The 20,424-nt window shown below is 30.7% G+C and overlaps 4 protein-coding genes across 12 annotated transcripts; 3 read left to right on the plus strand and 1 right to left on the minus strand.

Moving 5' to 3' along the window:
* The first annotated feature begins 534 nt into the window (after window positions 1-534).
* Window positions 535-2,163, plus strand: LOC124949750 (ubiquitin-like protein 7). The gene is made up of 4 exons (XM_047495405.1): window positions 535-872; window positions 985-1,190; window positions 1,270-1,406; window positions 1,515-2,163. The coding sequence occupies exons 1-4, from the start codon at window positions 728-730 to the stop codon at window positions 2,128-2,130; spliced, it is 1,104 nt and encodes a 367-aa protein (XP_047351361.1). The 5' UTR covers window positions 535-727; the 3' UTR covers window positions 2,131-2,163.
* A 605-nt stretch (window positions 2,164-2,768) lies between these two features.
* Window positions 2,769-14,368, plus strand: LOC124950006 (bumetanide-sensitive sodium-(potassium)-chloride cotransporter). 7 transcript variants are annotated; one of them, XM_047496035.1, is made up of 19 exons: window positions 2,770-3,068; window positions 3,385-3,585; window positions 5,142-5,522; window positions 9,023-9,182; window positions 9,295-9,390; window positions 9,539-9,730; window positions 9,806-9,982; window positions 10,053-10,192; window positions 10,359-10,661; window positions 10,740-10,965; window positions 11,054-11,175; window positions 11,381-11,516; window positions 11,620-11,831; window positions 11,925-12,166; window positions 12,243-12,391; window positions 12,472-12,802; window positions 12,884-13,038; window positions 13,154-13,262; window positions 13,355-14,368. In XM_047496035.1, exons 3-19 carry the CDS (start codon window positions 5,256-5,258, stop codon window positions 13,488-13,490), a joined length of 3,153 nt encoding a protein of 1,050 aa, XP_047351991.1. In that variant the 5' UTR covers window positions 2,770-3,068; window positions 3,385-3,585; window positions 5,142-5,255; the 3' UTR covers window positions 13,491-14,368. The 7 variants fall into 7 exon arrangements, 6 of the variants coding, with proteins under 6 accessions (XP_047351991.1, XP_047351995.1, XP_047351993.1 ...); XM_047496039.1 differs by having other exon boundaries at window positions 3,385-3,521; XM_047496037.1 differs by having other exon boundaries at window positions 2,770-3,004.
* Window positions 14,369-15,300: 932 nt separating this feature from the next.
* Window positions 15,301-17,805, minus strand: LOC124950010 (N(G),N(G)-dimethylarginine dimethylaminohydrolase 1). 3 transcript variants are annotated; one of them, XM_047496048.1, is made up of 7 exons: window positions 17,371-17,805; window positions 17,028-17,130; window positions 16,827-16,924; window positions 16,414-16,470; window positions 15,867-15,962; window positions 15,645-15,768; window positions 15,301-15,545 (listed from the first exon to the last, which is right to left on the minus strand). In XM_047496048.1, exons 1-7 carry the CDS (start codon window positions 17,626-17,628, stop codon window positions 15,514-15,516), a joined length of 768 nt encoding a protein of 255 aa, XP_047352004.1. In that variant the 5' UTR covers window positions 17,629-17,805; the 3' UTR covers window positions 15,301-15,513. The 3 variants fall into 3 exon arrangements, with proteins under 3 accessions (XP_047352004.1, XP_047352002.1, XP_047352003.1); XM_047496046.1 differs by having other exon boundaries at window positions 15,301-15,768; window positions 17,371-17,804; XM_047496047.1 differs by lacking the exon at window positions 16,414-16,470 and having other exon boundaries at window positions 15,301-15,768; window positions 17,371-17,800.
* Window positions 17,419-20,152, plus strand: LOC124950009 (ribitol 5-phosphate transferase FKRP). The gene is made up of 3 exons (XM_047496045.1): window positions 17,419-18,498; window positions 18,587-18,844; window positions 19,229-20,152. Exons 1-3 carry the CDS (start codon window positions 18,034-18,036, stop codon window positions 19,997-19,999), a joined length of 1,494 nt encoding a protein of 497 aa, XP_047352001.1. The 5' UTR covers window positions 17,419-18,033; the 3' UTR covers window positions 20,000-20,152.
* The last annotated feature ends 272 nt before the right edge of the window (window positions 20,153-20,424 follow it).

Genomic DNA, 20,424 nt, shown 5'->3' on the forward strand with positions numbered 1-20,424 from the left:
TTGTCCATTTACTGAGTGAACCTTCCATCGTTGACATTATTTGTTGTGCTCTTGCTGATTATGACTATTAGAATTTATATAAAAATCAGAATGGAAACTTATAAATATAAACCTTGAAATCAAGTTCTAATCTGTAACGAACAATTTCATTCGCAAACACATGTCAGGCTCGATCGAATATATACACTCACAGTATTTACATAGGAACAATCCAACCTAACAAATATAAAATAATTTCAAATATCAAATTGCATTTTTTAAATATTTATTGTGAACTCTTTTTCTTTTCGCACTCATATAAATCGTAAATATGAAAATATTTTTATCAAAAAGTATTTAAATTATTAAAACCGTTGAAGAAAATATATACAAATCCACCTATTTTTTCATTAGATAATATTCAACTAAATTTCTTTGTAAAGATCGAAATTTTCTTTTTAAGTTAATAATAAAGTATTTAAAGTCCATATTAGTTTGAACAAATTTATAGATAATTTTTTATGGCATTGTAATGAACCGCCATCTATGTAATTCATACACAAAGAAACTTATGAACTACCATTTTGCCTAATCAGTCAATGATGTGTGTTATTGCAAACAAAGAAAAAGTAGTGTAGTTTAGAATTATTTATTTTATTTCGAGCTATTAGTCAGTACACAACAATATTTAGCAAAAAATATTGTTTTATTTATTTAAATTATTTAAAAATTAATTTAATACGTCATTATGAGTTCAGAATTAGTACTAGGCATACGATTGAATTCACAAAATTTGACAACTATCAAATTACGCGATATTAATTTAAAAAATAGAGTAGAAGATTTAAGATACAAGACTGCAGCAAAAGTTAATTTATCCAAGGAGTCATTTGGTGAGAAAATTAATTCATTTTTAATTTAGAAAATTCATTTTTTTAACCTATCTTTATCATTGGATTTCATATCTTTCAAATCTTTATTATTTAATAACGTGTTATTAAACAGAGCTTATATATTGTGGATGTATTCTGGAAGATGACATAACTTTAGAAGCTTGTGGACTTAAAAGTGGTGCAATGGTGCATGTTTTAATGAAAAAGGAAGTAGAACCTCCAGTACCAATAAAATATATATCAGAAGAAAGTATCCTACAGCTGGCTTCTACATTTAAATCTTTTATTGAAAATCCTGCATTTAGAAGCGCTTTACATGTAATTATCAATGATATAATATACTTTTAACTCAATATATAAGTAACTAAAGTAAAGATTCTCGCATAATGTATTTCAGCGTTTAAGTAAAAGACCAGAAGTTATAGATAACATTATTTCATCATCTCCTGGATTGCATGAAGACTCTGTTGCAATTGCTATGTTACAAGATCCTGATCTAATGGGTCATTTTACAGATATAGATACTATTAAAAGGCAAAATTTTTATCAATACATCTATACATTTATCAATAAATCTTTACTAATATATTAGATCGCATAATGTTAGTATTTTTATTATTAACTTATTTAACTATATTACAGAATTGCTGAATTACATCCAGTACTTATAGAAGCTGCACAAAATTTAGCTGCTGCTGTACACGAAGAAGCTCATAATAATGCTACTGCTGGTTCTAATTCCTCCATGTTGAATACACCACCTACCGCATACTCTTACAGTTTAGATAATTTGAGCGATGATGAAGAAATGGCTGGAGATTCTTCGCAATCCTCAGACTCTACTCAACCATCGAATTTATCTGCTAATTCATCGAACACTATTACTACAGCACGACTTGCGGCTGCTCTTTCAAGAGCAGGAAGTCGCGCTTTTCCATTATCAAACTCTCCATCTTCTACATCAGCTAGTAGTACAAATTCAGGTGTTATAACTACCGAGATGTTTACACAAGCTATGCAACAAGCATTTGCAACGACTCCTGCTTCAACAGCTCCAGCACCTCCAACAGCTCCAACTTCATTATCACCTATGTTACATCCCACACTTCCAGAATCTACAGATTTACAAAGACAATTGGCGCAAATGCACGAAATGGGCCTTCAAGATGATAATACTAATGTTCAAGCTTTAATACTAACAAATGGGAATGTACAAGCGGCGATTGAACTTGTATTCAATAGTTTTAGTGATAATTAGGAAATTCATAATAAAAGCTTATTTTCAAAATCACCAATAAGGTCTTCTTATCTCATTTAAAAGTTTCTTATTAATCTAAATACTTTGTTGACAATTGCTAATAGGATTATATAAAATTAAACATGTATAAAGTAAATGTTCTCTTAAAAAAGATTATGTTTTCGTTATTTATTATTATTTGTTTAAATTATCTTATCAAAAAAGAAGTTAATTAATGATAAAGAAATTGTACAATATACATATAGATGTTGGATATATATATATATATATATATATATATATATATATATATATATATAAGAAATTAAAGAAAATAGAAGCAATTAAAAAAAGTTACATATGAAATATTATAAATTTGTTTATTGTATGTTTTTATAAAAAAAAAAATACATATGTTTTTGTAATCGTATACATTATTCTTGGAACACGGATAATAATATGATGTAATTGAAAACAAATTAATGGACATTGTTCGATACTGGAAGAAAGTTTTAGATTCGTTTTAACTTGCAGCGTGATATTTATGACTGAAGTAATGGGGCATAGTAGTCGAGTAACAAAGAGTAACCGAATGGTAGGGGTGGTAGTGGAGTGGTGGTGGTGGTAGCAGAATACTTGGTGGAGAGAGGGTAACCGCTTACTGCTCTTCTCCCTAGAGGTTGTCAGTGACAATCGAACTGTCGCGTCGTTAGAACACTCGGAGGGAATTTCTCGAATTGCGCAGGCGAGAAAAGCGTCCGTTACACCCGGCTCCCGGTCAAGTACGCATGTGTATGTCCAATAATCGCACGTGTATAAAGAAAGACGCGATTGTGTCGATATTTATAACGGAACTCATCGTAGACATCAGATTTATACAATCTGGAACAGAAAGGTACGAACAGAAGGCGAAGAAGATGGGAATTACATTTGTCTTCGTTAGAAGGTTATACGCAAGGGTAGTACTGTATATTCTGTTGATTGTATTATCGACAGGCAGACGCATATATTAGACATAAATATATATATACATAAAAGACTAAATACGAAAAATAATTGTCGTAATAAGGGAAGCGATCATTCTTTTATTAAATCATAGATTCGTTTCGTATTTTTCTCTCTCTCGTTGAAAAATATAACCGATTCCTTCGAAGGTTCTTTCATAAAAATGACGCCAGAGCGCGGTAACGATTTTCTTTTTTTCTGTTTTCTTCCTTTTTTTATTTATTTATTTTTTTTTTTTTTAAATTCAACCCCTTGCCATATGATTTTCAGTGATATGTTGCACGCAATGGCGAAGAATTGACACCGTTAGAAGAGGGAAGTTATCCCGAGCACGAATTTTTGAGTTCTTCCTCTTCTTCTTCTTCTCTTCCTCTTCTTCCTCGTCGGCTCATTATGAGGAGAAAAAGGTGCGGCGCCTTTTTCAACAAATATCTATACTTCTTACCTGGACGATGGAACTATTTTTCACCCGTGAGTCGTAATAAGAGAGATCAAGGCAGTCAGCCTCTTCGCACTATTCTCTGCTTCTTCTTTTTTTTCTTCATTTTTTCCTTCTCTTTCTCTTCCCCCCCCCGCCCTTCTCCTCTGTCTCTCTGTCTGTCTGTCTGTCTGTCTCTCTCCGGCATCTTTCATTAGATCCCGCTCGTATTTTCAAATGATCAAAAAAAAATAATATTCTCTATTCAACTAGCGCGTTTCCTTTTCCTACGATCGAGCGATCATATATTACGTATTCGGCAAGTCATGATTATGTATGTTCTTCTTGGAACTAATTTATATTGTAACGATTAATTTCTCGTTCGATCGAATTCCGTAGACGTTAGAAAAGTTCTGCTAGCATGGTTGGTTCGAGCATGCATGTCCATTTAAATCGTATTCTAGGTTAACGACATTTTCAACTGAGAACGATCCTTTTTTTGCGATTTCTTATGCGATTTCAATATGATTCATTCAGTGATTAAAATCGATCATTCGTTATCGTCGTCTAAGATGGTGTCTTTGTAAGAATGCGTTTCCATTTTTGAGAAAAAAAAAAAATATATATATATATATATGTATATATGTACGTATGGATTGAAATGCGTAAAAGAAAGAAATTTCATTCGTCCTTGAATACATTAAACTCTCACCGTAAATTTCGAGGTCGCTATTAAAGTATACAAATGGTTAATGAATCGGCGACAAGAGAAATGCAAATAGAAGAAAACGTCTTGTTTGATCTAATTAAATCGATTGTCGTTATTTCAATGTATGTATATACATATACTTGTGTTCTTACTGAAACGGTTTATTTAATTAATTATTCAAAGTATTTTTATAACATTTTATTAATTTTGTCCTTTATTTAAAGATACGTGCTCTTCTTTTCAAATCTAATGAAAATTTTTGTTCGATATTGATATTTCGATCTTTTTGTTTTTTTTTATAACCATACATACATACATACGAGGACTCATAATACCAGCATGAAAACATAATTTTATTTTCAAACAAGTCTCGAGATATCGCGTATCGAATGTACATATAAATCGATTATCGTCGTTCGAATATGTACGAATATCGTCGAGGTTTAACGATATATCACTTCGTCGTTAGAATTTCAAATATAATGTGACACGTGCGTATTACACGTTTTATCAATTTGGTCGATTAATTAAGTCGGTGTCGAGAGAATAAGAAGACTTAAATAATAAGACGAAGAAGTGTTCAGTCGCGTGGAAACGTGGATTGTACCAAGGGAGCAGTTAATTCGATGATTAAATGACTCCGCACATTAACGTGCTAAGAGACAGTAATTATGCATGTGCTGAGAAATAAACAAGTGTAATTTCATAATTGTCTAGCATAAGTCATGCGGTACTCGTTAACTAATTGTGATCACCGGCCAAGGGCAGGATGATTGGCCGTCGATCGATCGATCGCTCGAGGATTGCAACTTCGTAGAAAAAGAATCGCGCTTATTACGTTGTTTTTTTTATTTCTTATTTCATGAATCACATAGTTAAAAGGATCATTCTTGTTGGCAGGAATTCAAAGAAGATCGGTGATCGGTGAAGATTCCTTAATAAATCAAACGTTCTACGAAAGAGAAAGAGAAGTTTCGTAAGGAATTTCTTAAAGAAATTCTAAAAGGAAGAAAAATGGCGCATGAAAATGGTATAAACGGGGACACAGATTCCGAGACGGTGGAGCTGAATCCTCTTAGAAGAACGAGATTCCACGTGAACCGAGTGGACAGCGTCGAAGGTCGCACCAGTCTTTTAGGCGAACAGGAAACGAAAAAATCCCTGAGACACATGACGAGGGAAGCTTTACCTAGGCTCGACAATTATAGAAATATTATGAGTATCCAGGCTGCTCACAGACCCTCGCTCGATGAACTCCACAATCCTACCCTTCTTAACAAGGTAACGCGAAATGAAGCTCTTTTTCTACTTCTTTTAATTTTTTATTCTTTTTTATCCTCCTCTATAATATCCCTCCACCCAACGCTTCTTCCTTCGTTATAGGCGTGAAAAAGGCTCTTCTACCTTTTATCAAAATTTCTTATGAATGCGGATCAAGAAAATATCAATTTTTGAAAGTTATATGTATATATATATATATATATATATTACTATCATAGATTAAAAGTTTCTAAAATTGGCTTTCAATATTTGAACAAACGACGTTCAGGCATGAAAGGTAAATCATTTTCTAAAGCCTCTTAAATTTTATCGTTGCTTTTCTGCAAATGTCTATATATAAACGTAAATTTACAAAGCACATTATATAGGTACTTCACGTTTATTTTCCATAAGAACATAATTGATGTACATATCGTCCGACGTTAATCCGTTCAATACTGTTCCTCAATCTTCTTACTTCTGGAAAATAATCCGATTTGGTATAGCAAAGTGGAACGATGCGTGGATAATCGTTAAAGAATATTATTTATTCGATATTGAATGATCGTAAATGTTTACAAACATATCTCTAAGTAATTTTATTAGAACCAAGCGTGAAAGTGATTCGAAGTTTTCTAAAGTTGCAAGAATCAACGAATATTTTACAAGCTCATATTGCACGCTTAGGTTTAGAATGTAGAAAACGCGCATATCTACAAAAATTAAGGTCTCCGACAACATAACTGTGTGTAACTATAATACTTTCTCAAAAATGTTTTCTTTTTTTGAAATTGTGTGTGTTTGTGCGTATATATATATATATGTATATATATGTATATATATACATGGATAGATATCTATTTATATCTATATATATAGATTATCTGATATTTTTTTTCTTAGAGAAATCGTTTAATCGCTTAAGTTAGAAAGTTGATAGAATAGTCGTCTCGCATACCAATGCACATCACGATATAAAAAGAAACTTGTTCGATTACGGAAAAGGATATCGCATACTATGTCACGTAAGAGTGACACATTTTTTTTTTTTGTCTATGAAAGTCTCGTCGTAAACGTTGTTGGGTCAAAACGAAGACCCTCACGTTCTGTCAGTCAATTAAAGCATCATCTGGAAACTACGACGAAGTCTTTGAGATCGACCATGCGGTCGTTATTAACGCCACGAACGATAAGAGATCAAATATAACGCGGAAGTTAACGATCTTCCATTTCGAATAATCATTTTTTGATTCAGCTGAAACGAATTCGAATCGCTCAATTTTAAACAGATTCGTTGTTATATCTCCAACCTCCTCCTATCTTAACGCCCATATTTCTGTCTCGCCGGATGAGATTCCTTTTGATATGCTCAGGCATGAAAAAGGAACGCGAAGATTCTTCTATAAACGACAGGAAACGTGAATGCGAATATATGAAATGTTGAAAGATTTAATGTTTACAAAGAAATAAATGGCAACGCAGATGAGGAATTTTATTCTGACGATAATAAAGACGATAATTTCCGATTGCAGTCAGCCACGGGATTATCTCCAGAATAAATTTTTCATGAAACGCTTATATATTACGAGTTTTTCATTAAATATGCAAACATACATATATACATACATATATACATACATACATATAGTAGCTTAGAAATATTGGTTATTTAAAAATGATGTCTACGTAAAACGAAATATCATTGATCATTAATGATTTAATACATATAACATAGGAAACAAGAAAAGAGATCTTATTCATGGAGAAACTTTTTTGAAAAATCGTTTCCTTTTCGGCGTCTTCACCGAATGTCCCTTCTAACGGCGGCGTTGTTAAATGTTTAAACGAGATCCATAAGGAAGGCCAACGTAATATGTGCACAAAGTAATCATCGCAACGGACGATTATTATCAGACATGAGTCATCGTGGATTTTTAACATTTCTCTATCCTTATCCAAAGAGAAATCTTGTCTTTGAATGAAATGCATTTGTAGTAAGAATAAAACAACGAGAAATAATTACAGGTCTCGTATCACTATAGTGGCAATGATTCAGAAAATAGAAACACCAGTCGTTGATCCGGATTGTCAGGCATAGTGCATACCTACATCGGACTTAATATAGGAAATCGCGTGCTTCGAATACATTATGTTGCGAGGGTTAAGCGTTCGTTATTATTTCACTATCGCGGCACATGTCACGAAATGTCTAAGCGCGTAACGCATCATGACGTAACACACATAGCATTGACACGATCAAAAATCAAGATGATCGACAACGCTTTTCTATGTCGGTTTGGAATGTGTAAAAAAAAAAGAAAAAAGGAAAGAAAGAAAAAAAAAAAAAAAAAAAAAAAAAATACAACAAAAAAGAAAAATAAAAGAAACACAGATGCATTGACCGTTATTTGTAGAGGGCAAAGTGTCACGAGATTGGATCTGCGGAGGTGTGCAAGAATAATTTCGCAATTATAGTAGAGTCCAAGGCAAGATATTCGTGGATATAACGGGAAATAATTGGACGAAACGAGCGTCTCTTTTAAGAGTCGCTATAGATTCCCGCGTCGGGTCGTTCGTCGAAAAATTTATACACATGTGTAAATACAGTCGATTTCCAATATTTTCTTCCTTCATTATGTTTTTTTGTTATGACATTGGAAAACAATCCGATTGTTTAATTGTCCTTCCTTTATTGGATATGTCCCGTTCGGGGCTTCTTCTCAAGGTGAAACTTCAAGCTAATAATTCAAGATCTAGCGTTCAATCTCAACGTTCGTCACAGTTAAAGTAACAAACGAACATTTTTGAATTTCATTTGTAAAAAGCATTCCGATGTTGGGCGTCGTATGCCCGTCGTATACGATATGCGAGGCGTCGTTACGTAAATCGTTAGTCTTCATTGGGCGACTCGCGGACGACCCTTCCTCTAGACGAATCACCTTCAATGTCGATAACCACCTCTAAATCTCAATTTACGCGTAACGTCTGCGTAGAGAGAGAAAGAGAGAGAGAGAGAGGGAGAGAGAGAGAGAGAGAGAGAGAGAGATTCGAATCCGATGCACCTCTCTTTCTTTATCTCAATCAAATCGATATTTTTTCATCCTATCTCCTAGGTTCGTTTCATTTAACGATCTCACGGTCTTTACCGTAAAGTAAATTGACGTAATCGTGCGTTAATCCTGTCGATTTTTAACCTTGAGCTCACGTTTATCAATTACATGTATCGCAACAAAAACGAAGTCGATTACTTTCACTTAAGTGAGCCATTAATGTTGTTTAATGTATCGAGATTATGTAATCATTGCAATAATTATTATATTAACATGTACGATCGTTTTTATACGATATATGTAAATGATCTTATTACTATATCGAAATTTATTCGATCTCGTTGATTTATAGAAATTTATATATATACATATACATATATATATATATATATATATATATATGTATATATGTATATATGTATATATATAAATTATATATATATATATATATGTAATAATTTATACATTTAGAGATCCGGCTCAAATACACTGCCCATAACGGACGTAAAGCTGCCGGTGTCGGGTATCAAATTTGGATGGATTCAGGGAGTTTTAATGAGATGCCTCTTAAATATATGGGGGGTTATGCTCTTTCTTCGACTTTCTTGGGTCGTAGCTCATACTGGCATAGGTGAATATATAACATATATATATATATATATATATATATATATATATATATAAAATAATGATCTATTGACAATTCTTCTAAAAAATGAAACATGATTTTTCTGTACTTTCAGGACAATCTATACTCTTGATTCTTACAACTACAGTAGTAACGACCATTACATCTTTGTCCATGTCGGCGATTAGTACGAACGGACTTATAAAAGGAGGTATGAAAATTCGTGCGACGCATATATATGTGTATATATATATATATATATATATATATATATATATATATATATATATATATATATATATCGAATGTATATATATATGATGTCGATAGAAATTTATCCAATTTATTATTTATCATAGGCGGAACCTATTATATGATATCCCGTTCGCTTGGACCAGAGTTCGGAGGTTCTATAGGATTAATATTTTCTTTAGCGAATGCTGTTGCTTGTTCCATGTATGTAGTAGGCTTCTGCGAAAGTATGGTTGGTTGCCTCAAATCTTATGGAATTTGCATAGTGGACTGTGCCAACACGGACATTAGAATTATAGGTTTGACAAAAATACCGTCAAAAAATATAGATCTATCCGGGAATAGTATTTTGATGGTTACCTTTTCATTAATAGGTTGCGTGACCATAGTTTTCCTTCTCTTAATCGTAATGGTAGGTTTGGAGTGGGAAGCAAAGGCTCAGATCGGTCTTCTGGTCATACTTCTTGCAGCTATTCTTGATTTCATGATTGGTACCTTCATAGGGCCTAAAAACGACGAAGAAAAAGCGAAAGGATTTATTGGATATAATGGTAAATTACTTAGATCCATCGAATCAATGGTTTTTGTTTCGATAATTTACCCGTATTTTCATGTTTCCAGCTGATCTATTCATGGATAATTTACATTCGGACTACAGATATAGCGAAGGCGTGAAGCATGACTTCTTTTCAGTCCTAGCTATCTTTTTTCCGGCAGCAACAGGTATCCTGGCAGGTGCGAATATATCCGGTGACTTGAAGGTGATTTAGTCCTTTCGTCTGCAGAAAACATTTCTTTTGTCTATATAACATCATTTTTTCATTTTTACGTATATATCTCATTCGTATACACATTACAAAATTCATTGATTATAGGATTTGAAAATCCGCCGCAATTATATGTTTTATACCACTCTTTTCCCAATAGGATCCTCAATCGGCGATACCGAAGGGAACTTTACTTGCGATATTATTAACGACACTATCGTATATTCTTATGGCAATTATGGTTGGAGGTAGCGTCATGCGAGACGCTTCCGGTGATATAAATGACTTAAGAACAACTGTTAATAATTCTTACGTCGTGCAATCATTTTTCGACGTAAGAAATGACACTTCAGAAGAAAATGTTACCATTGCTGGGAATTGGAGCGAAACTGTTTGGAGCGTATATGATACCAAATTCAATTGTACGTCTGGATGTAATTATGGAACTCATAATAGCTTTCAGGTGTGCTTTATAATTTAGAGATCATCCGTTTATAAAAAAATATATATCTATTATAATTACAACAATGATTATTTATAGGTAATCGAATTAGTATCCGCTTTTGGTCCCTTTATTTATGCTGGCTGTTTCGCAGCAACGCTCTCAAGTGCCTTAGCCTCTTTGGTATCTGCACCAAAAGTATTCCAAGCTCTTTGTCTTGACAATCTTTATCCTGGTATAGGATGGTTTAGCGGAGATAAGGACAAGGAACCTATTCGTGGATATTTTCTTACTTTTGTCATTGCCGTTGGTTTTATACTAATTGGTAAACATATACTTAATATACATATATATTAATATATTCGTCAGCGATGCGTTAGCAATTGAAGATTACTCTTTTTTTTATTTTTTAGGAGAGTTAAACGCTATCGCTCCACTGATATCAAATTTTTTCCTGGCTGCATACACTCTTATCAATTTCAGCACTTTTCATGCTTCTCTAGCAAGACCAATTGGTTGGCGACCAACATTTAAGGTAGACACATTTCAATTCTTTCCTGTCATAATAGTCTTAAAATATTTGCGCTCGCACAACGGATGATATATTTTTGAACTATTTTTACCTGGTTACTCTAATCGTACGGATTAGTGATTTCGATAGGAAAGGGTTAATAGAATTGTAATAGAAGTTATTTATTTGAAATGATAGTTGATTTATATATTTTCTTGATGTATTTCAGTATTACAACATGTGGCTCAGTCTTGCCGGTGCTGTTCTATGCGTTTCTGTGATGTTTTTGATCTCATGGTGGACAGCCTTGATTACCTTGTTCGTAGTTCTAGCGCTTTATTTGGTAGTCTCGTATAGGAAACCTGGTAAATTTGATAAATAATTCGATGCACGCTTCGCATATAACTAATTTTGACGTTTTATATATGTTTCGTTTTTTTACTGATTAATTCAATATTTGTATTATAGACGTGAATTGGGGCTCTACCACGCAGGCCCAGTCGTATAACAATGCTTTAACAGCGATTCAACAATTAGATAGGGTAGAAGAACATGTTAAAAATTACAAACCCCAATTATTAGTTCTTACTGGACCTCCATCTGCGAGAGTATCGTTAGTAGATTTTGCTCATCATATTACGAAGAATCAAAGTTTATTTATTTGTGGACATATTATAGAGGTATAGATAATTAATAATTACAATTTATGTGTTAATGAAGAAATGCAGTTTTATACATTTTATTAATCCATTACATATTTTTGTATCTCTTAGACATCAATATCGTACAAAACACGAAATAATATGATAGCGAAATGTACTTCGTGGTTCAGAGCGAATAAAATAAAAGCGTTTTATTCTGTGGTTGATGGCGCCAATTTTCAAGACGGTACTACTTCTCTTTTACAAGCCGCCGGTTTAGGAAAAATGAAACCTAATATTTTATTGATGGGTTATAAACAAGACTGGGCGTGTTGTTCACGAGAGAATTTAAACATGTACTTTAACATCATGCAGTAAGTAAATTGAAATGTTTTTGTACTAGGACATAAAAAAAAAATTACGACCATCACCATCATATCATTTTCATAGCAAAGCATTAGATATGCACATAGCTGTAGCTCTTTTACGAATTCAAGAAGGATTAGACAGCAGTGGAGTTATAACAGAAGTTGAAGAACAAAAAAGGTTTGTACCTACAGTGATACCAGCAAATCAAAGTTTCTCCCAACTTAGTCAAGGTATTTAATAACATTTATCCTCATGCTATTATATTCTATAATATATGATAATAATATAATTATTTCCTTCCTTCTTGTAGCCAGTAGTACTTCAGATATTTCAATACCAGGAAGTCCTGCTCCGAAACGTTCGAAAGTAGTTAACGAATATCCAAATCCGCTCGCAAATGAACAACAGCGTGAAAATAGACAAAATATATCTCCCATAGCAAAGGAAATATTTAACGCTGTTACAAAATTCCAAAAGAAACAAAAAAAAGGCACGATAGATGTGTGGTGGTTATATGATGATGGTGGTTTAACACTTTTATTACCTTATATTATCAGTACAAGGCGCAATTGGTCAAATAGCAAATTAAGAGTTTTTGCTCTTGCAAATAAGCATTCTGAGCTTGAATATGAGCAAAGAAAGTATGTTTTCTCAGAACAGCTCTATTATTATTTTTCTACAAGATAAAAATAGTTGTTATATATAATTGAAAATTATTTCAGTATGGCTAGTCTTTTATCGAAATTTCGGATAGATTATTCGGCTTTAAAAGTGATATCAGATATATCAAAGCCAGCTCAAAGCAGTACGAAAAATTTCTTTGATTCACTGATCGTCGATTTTCAACTATCTGATAATACTAAAGATTCTGACGATGGTATCATTTTTTTTTAACTTTCTTTTTTTTTCAATCTTATGTCACATGATTAAAGTTACGTATATGTAACAAAAAATTTTAATTTAAAAAATTGCTTCTTTTCTGCATTTTTTAGGTATTATAAAAGAATCTGAACTTATTGCGATGAAAGAAAAAACAAATAGACATCTCCGATTACGAGAATTATTACTTGAAAATTCTATGGAAGCAAATTTAATTGTTATGTAAGTAAACATACTTTCCTTTTCCTATTCTAACATAAATTATAAATATATATTTCTCATCTATTATATACACGCAATCTATTCGTATATAGGACATTGCCAATGCCACGGAAAGGTGCCGTGTCTGCACCTCTTTATATGGCGTGGCTTGAATCTCTTACACGTGACATGCCACCATTTTTACTTGTTCGAGGAAATCATACATCTGTTTTAACTTTTTATTCTTGAATACATAAGAAAAAAATACATAAAAAAAAAAAAGAAAAGAAAAGAAAGAAGGAAAGGAAAGAAAAAAAACAAGTGAGATATTGTATAGTATGATAGCATTATATTAAATGAAGAGTTTCTCTTATCATATGTATGTAAGTGTAGTGAAATCATTGAATAGGAAGGAGACATCTAATTTTAGAATATTTAACATCTCGTTTTACATACAGATGAAAACATAATATCGTTATCATATTTTTAAAATGATTTTTATGCTGGTACTAAATACATTATATGGATAAAATTTTATTTTTAGTTCGTATATATATATTTAATACGATTTATAAGAATGAGATAATAATTGTAATAAATCATTATCTTATTATGTATTTATCATTCATTCTTTTTATTATTGACTTTGTGATCTTTTTTTTTACATATTTACGAGAATCATTGTTTTTAGAAGGATGAGATTTTACAAAGAATTTAGAATTTTGCACTTTCATTTCTACATTTTAACATTATTCTTCAAGACAAAATTATACATAAAGTACAGATAAAATAAATTTATATGTTATTCAAATTTTGTAATTAAATTTGTGTATGTTATAAAGCAATTGATAATATACGAAGCTCTTTATATTGAAAAATATTTTATGATTATATCATTATATAACATTTAAGAATGGGAAGCACTCCACTGACAAAAATTTTCTTTGTGCACAGACGATATGTAAAAAAAGATAAAATATACAAGCCATAATATCTTACTTAATGTTATTACACTTATATAAAAAAGCAAGGAGATTAATAATAGTTTCGTATATTATTAATTATGATATTTTCATATTGTATAATGTTAATTATCTTGTAAAATATAAAATAATATAATACTATGAGAGAGCAAAATTAATTTTAGTGTATAGGACCTTAAGCTCAGTGCCTTTATTGTGAAGCATAAATTATATTATATTAATGCAATATTAATTTTTAACTCTTAATCATCAGTACTACTATATAATACGTTTTTGTAAATATAATGTAGATGCTGTATTAGATTGAATCGGCATACACACATACAGAAAACAGCTAAAAAATTTTAAAACGTATTTCAAATGGATTTTCCAAGAAATTTACTTTCAAATAACAGCTACATAATAATATATGTACTGTATCTCTTTGTATATTTTAAAAGATGTATATATAAATCTAGCTGATAATATCATGAATACCTTTTATTACTAAGTATATAGAGTTTCTGATTGCATAATTTGTGAACACGTTTTAACGACTAGTTGTAAATGCATTTATGGGAGTCAGAATATTGTAGAAAAAAGAAAGTCATTTTGTTTTATAAATGTCCTAAATATTTTGAAAAATGTCTGAATATAAAATACTAGTTCATATCAAATGTAAAAGTTTGATTTTGCTCGAATATTATAATATTAAAAGAGTCTTTATTCTAACCCCTTATGCATAATAAAAACATTGTGCAATATTTATTACCACAATACTGTTTTTTATATCATTTAAATGCAAAATGAAAGATTAAATGAATATAACTATTTCGTAAAAAAAAATACAAATAAGAAATGATAATAATTAAAATAACAAGAGTAAATGTCATGATACTGCTACGATATAACAAGATTTTACATAATGGTATAAATATTGTAATAAAATTGAAAAATAGAAAGTAATAGAAATATCTCAATGGCAAGTGCAAAAAAAATATACAAAATAATTCTATTAGGAATATAAACTAGTATTTTTACTTTAAACACATCGATATATATATTAGCTCTTTCTTTATATTTAAAACTTAAATATATTATATTAATTTTTTATAATTGTTAAATTTATACATCCAGATATCAAAATGATATAAAAGCTATAGTGATAGATCAACTTTCTTTAATAAAATTAATACGTGTTCAGCCCATTAAAGAAAGTTTCTTTTCACTTATTAAAATACAGGGTATTTCACTGAGATTATATATCATGTTATTAACTTTTTTCTGGTTTTTTCTTTCTTTCTTTTTTTTTAAATACTGCGAATATGTCTGGGTCTGCGTACTAATAAACAACAAGAAGATAAACCAGAGCTGACCTTTGCTAATTCAGACATAGGTAATGATCTAGTTGGAAATTCTACTTTTTCCATAAAAACCTTACTTGACTGAGGAATTTCATCCTCTGATCGATGAATGAGAGTTCCATTGACATAGAGAACATTTGCAGCAGCATCTTCAGGTACTGTTAAAGTCTGGTAACTGTATGTTGCTTCTCGCTCGATCCTCTGTACAGAAAAATAATTAGAAATATTTATTAAATAAATCAATTCATTTAATAAAACACTAAAGTATTTAAAATACTTATTATATATATGTAATTTACCTTTAACACTTCCTGACATTCTTTGCCAGCACCAACACAAATAACATCAGGACCAGCCATGGTAACTAATGATTTCAAGCGTTTGGATTCTGCAACCTTAAAAAATCAAAGACAAAAATATATGTATATATAATTATATTTTCAAATTAAATATTTATACTTTATGTATTAGTGTATAAAAAAGAAAAAACTGTACATGTGTTTATCATAGCTACTGTTCATTGATAAATGTTTCATTTACAAAGATTCAAGCACTTATAGCAATAATATTATTTCTGCAAAAAATATTGAGGTTGATAAAAAATGGAATGCGTGCTAAGGTGAGTGAGTAACTTTACTATGAACTCCATGTGCACGAATATGCTAAGCTAAAACTTGCATTATCAATTTTGATTTTAAAGCATCGCTTAAATATTCTGTATTACATTTTTACAGAATATTTATTAAATAAAAATTTCTTATATAAAACGTGCGATTATTTCTCTAATTTGTGAATACTTTTTCTCAATGAAATATGCATAAGAGAGTCAAACTAGTGCACCCAAACCTGAAGAGGGGCTGAGGTAAGACTCTCCACTATCACCTCTTCGCCACCATCACCCACCTTAAATGAATAATGAAAAATATGTTGTATGAGAATGATTTTTTCTACAAATATTTGTACATTCTGATTCCATGATATGTACTGCATATTTTTTAATTAGATAATGTGCTGTAAATTAAGTATAAATAATATTATGAATGTACTGTAATATAAATGACGTGTAGACCATTGAATAGCATATAAACATCTTTAAAATGACGCTTTATCAGTTTTCTGAAAAAAAATTATTCATTTCTCTCACTCTCTAGCTAATTATTTTTTAATATCAATATTAAAAGATTATTTATAATAAGCATTCTTTCATTTCAAATATATGTACAAATGTTCTCAAAAGAAACATGGTTTGATCAACAAACCTTTATAGGTACACAAGGATATTCGGGAAATGCTGCAGCAACTGCTCGTGCACCTGCTTCATTTGTAAAATGTGACAAGCCAACAAAAAATTCACGGCCTATAACAAAATGATTTATATACTTTATAAGTACTATTCCTAGTATATAAATTATGTTATATATTAATAAAATAGTATCATGAAATTTGACATTAATTATTACCTGTAAATAAAACATCTCCTCCGTCTAAACGAGCATTCTTGTCTGCAATTTCTATTAAAGGTATTTCTAATTCTTTTTTTAATACAGCTCTAATAGTATCAATCTGAAATTGAAACATTAATTTATTGTTAATTTTAATGTTTATAAATATCCACTTAAGATGGAAAATATAAATAAAATTTCAAGTTTAAATCATTGAAACATTACGATGTACAATATATAATATGTATAAATAACATTACTTTAAATTAAGTCAGATGACAATTGAGAGCAAGGCGCGAGTTAAGTGGCTTTAAAAATGCATTCGTCAAATGAGAAGTTAATTCGATAACAAGGGCGATACCTCTTTTAGACGAGATGGTTCAGTTGGTCGAGCGATGAGTGCAATACCATTACAAATAACCGCAATATCCTCAACGAAAACACATAGAGGTGAATTTTCGTCTGGAGGCATTTCAACCACGTCAATATCAAGTTCTCGTAATAATTGTGCTAAAGCTAAATGTTGCTTTCTAGCCTCGTCAAGCGTGACCTCCCCTCTCGTTCGCAGGGAAAGAGGGATTCTACACAAAATAGCATGAGTATATCTATGTAATGGCATGATTAAGGCAACTCAATTTATCTGTTACGTTGAAATGATTTGTAGAAATGACTCCTCGATTATTTGTCACTCCGTTAATAATAGTTTATTCAAATTATTCCAACAAGCACACACCAATTTGACGTTTTACGCAAAAACAACACAAAATGAATCCGTTGAATGTTACCAACGTCCAAATATTAACAACTTACTAAGATGTGAAGTTAGTTAGGTAGTTTACATGTTGGTAATCATTACGACGAAGAATGCTATTGGAACGACGATCTTTAAAATAATCTAAAATAATGGAGGCAATATATGTAAAGAAATGAAATATTCGAGAGAGATAATAAGAAATATTGATAATATGAGAACTTAAGTGTCAAAAATCAAAAATACAATGTGACTTTATTTTGTACGATAAGAATGCGCCTTAGTTTCGTAAGAACATTGCTCGTACTTGCGTTATTGGGAAATATAATTATTTGGCACAGAATATGGAGGTTATTTGCTGCACAAAATACGTTAGGATTATTAACACCTGGCGCAGTAACAAATGATCCGCCTCAAAAATTGCATCGTCGTTTATCTCGTCTTGTAACTATTATTATACGTCAATTTGAAAGTTTTGAAAATGACGTGGTGTCTACTGTGGAGTCTGTCTTGAATTCTTTTCCTACCATTCCAATTTTAATAATATGCGATGAGTTGCCATATCCTCCTTTGGAATTGCATTTTGAAAATGAAACATTACAAAATGTTAAACTTATCACCTTGCAAACTGATTTTAACAAAACATATGAAGAAAGGAATCCTATGTTCTACATACGCACAAAATTCGTCTTATTTCTACCTGATGCTAGTCGAATATCTACAAAACAAATTCTACAGGTAAATTTCTGATTTTATACTTTAATAAAGGAACAGAGCTCATGTAGAAGTGAAGTATAAATTATTAATATTTTAATATTTTTGATAGAATATTATTATACAAATGTCAGAATTCGGGATAGTAACTGTACCAGTAGGTAAAGTTACTTTATCTTGTCTTACTGTGAACTTGAAGATTAAAGAATGGAGCTTACAGTTTGCTCATTCTTCTGACATGGAATGTGATTTTGTAGTTGGAAAACATGCAACAATGTTAGAAGTGAAAACATTAAGAAAACTCTCCGATCCATTTCTATTGCCCTTTCCAGACGCATTGTACATACAAACAACAGCTATTGGTGCAAAGGTAACTACTTTCTAAGATTATATTTTAATATTTAATGCTGATTATTTAGCATTACTTTAAACATACATTGTTGAATCTGGATTTATTTTTTCCATCCATTGATTTATTCATTTTTGATTATTTTAATTTTTTTTTATGTATTCCAATAAGAATATATCTAAATTGTTTATGATATTTTCTTAATGTTTATTTTCTTTTGTGTGTTTGTTTATATCATCACAGTTTTAGATTTTCATGTGAATAGTTTTATTATTTAAACTGGTAAGTGTAAATTCATTGTTTATACATTATAAATTTAATTTGTTTTTTATGAATTTATATCAGAATTTATTTTTTATTAATAATATGATAAAAATAACATTTGATAGTTTTTTACATTAATAGATTCATATTCTAAAACATCATCAATTCAACGAGGGAAAGCCATTGTATAGAAATCAACAAACTCAGTGGAAGCTGGAACAATTACATCAAAGTCGTGAACGATTAATGTTTAAACAGTTAGGAATTAAAAAAGTTACAAGGGCTTCCAATTTCATTGAATGGTATGGGTGCTCAAGAGAAACTTCTAGATGTTTTGGGTCGGTAATAAACGGTATACCATCATATTTTTATCAAAATCGATATACACCTCCTTGTTGTCTTGCTGGATTAAGGAAAGTTGCTCATCATGTATTTGATAAATTGGACGAAGTTGGCATTCGTTTCTGGTTAGAAGGAACATCATTACTAGGTGCAATGAAAAATGGAGATATTTTACCATGGGATCATGAAGTACAAATAGGGATAAATAGATTTGATTTAGAAAGATCTCCATGGTTAATTAAAGCCAAGGTTAAACCTACTGTAGATAATCATGGTTTTGTTTGGGAAAAAGCAACAGAAGGTGAATTTTTTAAAGTACAATATTCCAAAATCAATAATTTACATGTGAACTTACTCCCATTTTATTCAAAAAATGGATCTATGATTAAAGATGCATGGTTTATGAAAAATGAAGATTTTCCAGAACAATTTCTTCATCCAATGTCAAGCATTGAATTTGCAGGTAGACAAGTTCCATGTCCAAATAATATTAGAGATTTTTTAGAGCTTAAATATTTTAAAGGAGTAGTAGAAAATTCAAAGCTTCCAAGTAGGATCATTTTTAATTAGATTATATTATTATTGCACTAAATGCTATTGATGTAATTTTTTTTCTAGAATAATTCATATTAATAAAAGTAATTTTGCAAGATCTCGTAAACAATATGATATTTAGTAATATAAGGAATTGATATTAAATAACTAATTATGTTATTATCTGCACGTTTTGTTTTATTTTTCGTATAATTGAAATTGTAATCATTAAGTACAAAATATTTAGTCACAAAAATGATATTTTCACAATAAGGATTTCAATTTAAGATTCAATATAATGTTCAAATAATAATCAATATGTAATTCTATTTTAAGTCAGCATGTGAGAATTGAAAATGAGCAATAGCCATTTATATTGCATTATTTGTGCTAGAAGTTAAGATAATATAAAAGTACATACATTTGGTGCCAAATATTTATATCTGCATTTCAAAGATATC

This window comes from Vespa velutina, chromosome 6 (genome assembly GCF_912470025.1).
Source record: "Vespa velutina chromosome 6, iVesVel2.1, whole genome shotgun sequence".
NCBI lineage: Eukaryota > Metazoa > Arthropoda > Insecta > Hymenoptera > Vespidae > Vespa > Vespa velutina.